Source organism: Dryobates pubescens, chromosome 5, assembly GCF_014839835.1.
Source record: "Dryobates pubescens isolate bDryPub1 chromosome 5, bDryPub1.pri, whole genome shotgun sequence".
NCBI lineage: Eukaryota > Metazoa > Chordata > Aves > Piciformes > Picidae > Dryobates > Dryobates pubescens.
The window spans coordinates 28,072,305-28,078,304 of record NC_071616.1 but is presented as its reverse complement, the minus strand read 5'-3'; the positions used below and the strand labels follow the sequence as shown (position 1 = coordinate 28,078,304).

Sequence of the window (6,000 nt, the reverse complement as noted above, 5' to 3'; positions counted from 1 at the left end):
CAGGCAAGGGACTTCCAGAATAAATTGAATGCGAACCCAGCAGCAAAAGTGTATTTCTAATTTACTGTTTATTTTAAAGCTGGCACAACACTGAAAAATCAAAGTGATGATGCAGTTCTTCTCTTACGGTCTTCTGTGTAGAATTTTTTTTCCCCAGATGCATACTCCTGTGGTGTCAAATGCATTTGTGAACCCATAAAAATCATCCAGATCAGAAAGAGCGGGCGGAAAGAAATCAGATCTGAGATTTTTGTGCTTTCATAGAAAAAAACCCCAACAACTTATCTCCCTACAGATTTTCTCTTCTGGTTATATTTTCTTCATTATTTTTACTTTCTGTTTGACACTTTACTTTCATTACCTGGAACAGCTCAGCAAAACTCAGAGAAGTGCAATGAAGCTACCCCACAAAAAAGTGCAAGCACAAGCATCCTTATACACAACCACAGAGGGGTTTTGTAACTGTCTCTCTTCTCCCATACTTCTACTGCAGTAGTTAATTTAAAATGGAGACGTGTGATGATTAGCTCCTCACTGCACAGCCCAAGGGTTTCTTCCCTCAGGGCTGGCAGCAGTTTTTAGCAGAACATTACAGGAATGTGCATGACTCTTGCACAGCTAATCAGAGGACAGAAAGAGGTTATGTCTTCTACCACCAGAAAGAACTGTTGCAAAGACAGAATTATTTAGCTACATTCCCTGAATTATAGCTCTTCTCCACCTGACTCCATCATGAAAGAAATCTCAAGCCTTATCTTCCTTTGCTTCTAATGCAGATGTGAATGTCTTATTGCTCAGTGTGCATCCTCTCTCACCTTTCTGCTTGCAGCTCCCGTCTGCTCACTAGAGCTATTCTGCTACCTCCCAAGACTCAAGTTTTAATCTGCATCATTTAAGTTTCCTCCTTACACTTTTCTTTGCACTCTACCTGAATGCCTTCACCATCTCCATTCTCTTTCCTCTGATTTCCACTCTTCACTTCTAGCAGAGTTTCGGCATTTTTCACAGAATCACAGAATGTTAGGGGTTGAAAGGGACCTCAAAAATCATCTAGTCCAACGCCCCTGCCAGAGCAGGATCACCTAGTGCAGGTCACACAGAAATGTGTACAGGCAGGTTTTAGTTATCTCTACAGAAGACTGTACAATGTCTCTGGGCAGCACGTTCCAGTGTTGTCACCCTAGAGGCTGATGCTTCCCTGTTGGCTGCTACTACCTCAGGAGTCCCTGGCTCATTTTTATACTTTGGCTGCACTGCTGTATCCCCAGCATGCTTCAGGACCACAGGCTGAAGGCCCTTACTAGTTCCCCATCCCACCAGCCCTAGTGTGTCCTCCCACAGCTTGACACATAAAAGCCTGATACTAGTATGCCCCTCTTCCTTCACACCTAGTTTAAAGCCCTGTCAATCAGACCTGCAATCTCCTAGGTGAAGACCAGAGAAAAGGTCTCACATTTTTATGTCAATAACCTCTCATATTTTATGTCAATAACCTCTTTTAATGGCTCTTGGTCTTACCTCCTCTCCACCTGTGCAGAAGGTCAACAATGGGTAATAGCCCAAGGACTGCACTAGGCTAGGAAGTTTCCTAGTAATATCCCAAATCCAAGTTCCAGGGAGATAGCATACCTCTCTCTGAGAACGGTCTACCCAACACTGGACACTCTGTTGCCCTCAGAAGGGAGTCACCTATGACTATGATCCTTCTTTTTACCCCTTGTGGATGACATTATTATAGGAGCAGCAGGCCTTTTCAATGTGGACATGCCTCTGGTGTGGGTTCCCCATCATCCACATATTCATTTGGCTTGTCTTTTCCAACCAGAGCCTCATAGCTGTTTTTCAGTGGCTGCCTTACCTTTGTTAGGTCCCTGGAAGCATGTCCATCTTTGTCATTGTTGTCATTGTTTGACTGCTCCCGAGAGTCCAGAGCCCCATGCCTGTTGCGTATGGACAAGTGGGAATTTGTGGGAGGCTGCGGTGGGAGTTGCCTGCTTTGCTGTGCAGGGACCTGTTTCTATTCCCCCTCATTGTGAGCTCTAACTGATGGTTGAATCTGCTTTGGAGAAAGCAGAGTGTGATTCTACTGGCCTCTCTCTCACACTGATGCTTCTCAGCCTGCTCACCTGCTCTTGGAGTTCTGTTACCTGGGCACATCTCCTGCATGTGAGCTCTGTGCTGCCAGTCAGTCTCACCTCCATGCCTGGCAAGATCATGAGATCATGGAGCAGGTCCTCCTGAAAGATCTGCTAAGGCATATGGAAAATGAAGAAGAGGTCGTTGGTGTTAATCTTGCCTCATGAACTTGGTGGCTTTCTATGATGGAATAACAGCATCAATGGATATGGGAAGAGCAACTGATGTGATCTACCTGGACTTGTGTAAAGCGATTGACAATGTCCTGCATGGTATCTTGGTCACCAAGTTGGAAAAGTATGGACTTGAGAGATAGACCACTCACTGGATAAGGAATTGGCTGGATGGCTGCACTGAAGAGTTGCATTCAATGTCTCAATGTCCAAATGGAGACCAGTGACAAGTGGTGTCCCTCAGGGGTCAGTAGTGGGACTGGTGCTGTTTAACATCTTTGTCAGTGTTACAGACAGTGGGATGGAGTGCACCCGCAGCAAGTTTGTGGATAACACTAAATTGTGTGGTCTGGTAGACTTGTTGGAGGAAAGGGATACCATCCAGAGGGACTTGGACAGGCTTGAGAGATGGGCCCAAGACAACCTCATAAAATTCAACAAGGACAAATGCAAGATCCTACACCTGGGTCAGGACAATCTCAAGCACAAATACAGGCTGGGTGAGGATTGGGTCAAGAGCAGTCTTGAGAAGGACTTGGGGGTGTCAGTTGATGAAAAACTCAACATGAGTTGGCAATGTGAGCTTGCAGCCCAGAAGGACAACTGTGTCCTTGGGCTGTATCAAAAGAAGTATGACCAGCAGAATGAGAGAAGTGATTCTTCCCCGCTATTCTGCTCCCATAAGACTCTACGGGGAGTACTGCATTGCTGAAAATATGGCATCCCAGCATAAGATGGAAACCAAACTGCTCAAGCAGGTCCAGAGGAGGGCCACAAAGATGATCAGAGGGCTGGAGCACCTCCCTTATGGGGACAGGCTATGAGAGTTGGGGCTGTTCAGACTGGAGAAAAGAAGGTTCCAGGGAGACCTTATAGTGGCCTTTCAGTACCTGAAGGAGGCCTAAAAGAAAGCAGAAATGAGACTTTTGACAGGTGCTTCTTGTGATAGGATGAGAGGGAATGGCTTTAAGCTTGAAAAGGGAAGATTTAGATTGGATACTAGAAAGAAATTCTGTACAGTAAGGGTGGTGAGACACTGGAACTAGTTGCCCAGGGAAGTTGTGGATGCCCCCTCCCTAGAGGCGTTCAAGGCCAGGCTGGATGAGGCTTTGAGAACCTGGTCTAGTGGAAGGTGTTCCAGCCTATGGCAGGAGGGTTGGAACTAGATGGTATTTAAGGGCTCTTCAATCCAAACCATTCTGTGATTCTTTGATTCCTCCACAGAGCCTGTACTCGTCCTCTTTGTTCACTGTAACTCCTTTTATAAGGTTGCATAAATGGACACCTCACTTCTCTATCTTTAGCTAGTCCTCTTTCAGCCCTCCCTGTCTCATTTTGTGCCTATAATGGGCTCCTTGCAGCTATGCCTCCCTGTTCTACCTGAATTTGCCTTTTTTAGCAACACTTGCACTGGTTTTTTAATGTTTGATTTCTTTCAGTCCCTCAGCTACCAAATTATTTACCAGCACAACAGATTAAATATTATTTTATAACTTATGTGGAAAACAACACTGAATACCCCATGCTGGTACCCAGGAGACAAGTTCCTCCCACAACATAGCCAGGATGGAAAAAATATTTATTTGGTTAAGTTTTTGTTGCCTGATAACTACTAAGGCCAAAAAGATGAGACAGTAAAAGATAGCTCCCAGAAATGGAACAACATTTTAGAAACTATCTTTTCTCTCATGAGTCAATTAGATAAAACACCACTAAGAATGGTTTCACCACAGTGAAGTGAAAGTTGTTTTATATTAAAAGGCAATATTAACACATACATTTGAAAACTTCATGAATTAGGCATGAGGTTAGTTAAATAAATGACCATTTGCCATCCTCTTAGAGTTTAAACTACACAGAAATCTAGACCTGACTGTCTTTAATATAATCAGTTTATATCAGTTTAAAAAAACCATTGATATAAAAACATCATCAGATTATTAAAGTACTTCTCACTTTTGCTTCAGTAACACTGAGCCAGGCTGTATCTCACTGTTCAGCCTTTATGAGCTATTACCAAATGCTTCTTTATACAGTAAAAATAAAAAAAAGCTAAACAACAAACAACAAATAAAACCCCATAAACAAAAGACCTCCACTGCTTTTAAAATACAAAACCATGGATATGACACAAATTTGTTCAGTGCTCACAAATTTGTTCACAAAATTATGACTTGATTTTACAAGCTCTCCTGCTGCAGAGATGTTAAAAAAACCCAAATAATCTCTTTTCCCAGCTTTTTTCCTACTGTATTCTACCTGTTCTGATTCAAATGGGCTGGAGAACACAGCAACTGGGAAACAGACCCAGTAAAAAATAAGAACAAGAGGATGCCCACCCCCACTCCTTCTGAAGTCAGTGGAAACATTTCCATTACCTTCTGTAGGCTTTGCATCCAGATAACAAAAAGAACAGCTCAAGATTTCAAAACAGAATAGTCTCAATTTTCCTTGGACTGAATGTCAACCACTGGAATCATCAAAAATGATTTTACTTTACCTGCTTTCCAGGTTGCACTCTGCTGCGTGTTTGTATCTTCTCATACTCGCCCTAACTGTGGTTGTAAACAACAAGAACCTGATTTTTTTAAACCATGCAAATAACACCACAACAACATCATTATTCAGTGCCTTGCTGAGAGCTGATAGAAACATTGGAGGATTATCCTGAAACAGTGGATGAGTGGATGGTGGATGCTAGTTTGACCACAGATATGCATTTTTATATCTATATACACATACATACACAATCTCTATATACACATTATAAATAACAAAATATTGTTAAAATATTTATTTTGCTCAAATATCTGGTTAAAGTGGACTAACCTTATGTTGCATTTATGTGACCTACCCAGTTGATGGCCTTGTCAGAAGTCCTAAAGCCTACAATACTTGCAGTTGTAAAAACTGTAACTTCATGCCACACCAGAAGTTAGGTTGGAGGTGGGCGCTCGTATCTCAGCATCAGGTTGAAGGACCGAGCAAAGTTGTTGGCCAGTGTACAGCTGTGGGTGTCCTCTGCCAGGGGTAGGATGAAAGCCAGAAACAGCAAGAGCAAAAGGAGTAGTTGCAATGGTAGTGCTACCCAGCACACTCGACGCAGGAATGAGCACACACTTCCAGGGTGCTTCTGAAAAACACAAAACCAAAATGCAGCTCTCAAAAACCAGACCTGGGGAGATGTATTTCAAACACATCAAGCTGCCAGGCAGAGCAGGAGAACAACCCATGTTATCTTTGCCCTGGGATCCAGCCTGGGTATTCTGTATGCTGCAGCTAACTGAAGGTGGTGCTTTAATTTCTTCTAGGAGAATACTTCACTTTTCAAGAATTCACTGCTGCAAACTGTTGTCTTCTAGAAGAAAATCAATGCTGACTTTCTAGCAGAAGAAAACAACTGCCTCCAAGTCCATTTTCAAGTTACAAAGTGGTGGTTACAAATACTCATGTCAAAGTTGCCAACTGCATCCACATAAACAAGCTATCCACTGAATAGACAGTGAGGCAGATTGAAAACTGGCTTAAAGACAGAGCTCAGAGGGTTGTGGTCCGTGGCACAAAGTCTAGTTGGAGGTCTGTAACAAGTGGTGTCCCCCAGGGGTCAATACTGGGGCCAGTCCTGTTCAATGCATTTATCAATAACCTGGATTAAGGGAGAGAGTGCACTTTCAGCAAGTTTGCTGATGAC

At 43.1% G+C, this 6,000-nt stretch overlaps 1 protein-coding gene across 1 annotated transcript in view; it reads right to left on the bottom strand.

The window, feature by feature from the left end:
* Positions 1-5,237: 5,237 nt before the first annotated feature.
* SYNE3 (spectrin repeat containing nuclear envelope family member 3) overlaps positions 5,238-6,000 on the bottom strand; it is a 56,930-nt gene continuing 56,167 nt past the window's right edge. Inside the window, exon 18 of the mRNA XM_009907878.2 lies at positions 5,238-5,442. Coding sequence (XP_009906180.2) covers positions 5,245-5,442 — 198 coding nt within the window. The 3' untranslated portion in view covers positions 5,238-5,244. The remainder of the gene's footprint in view (positions 5,443-6,000) is intronic.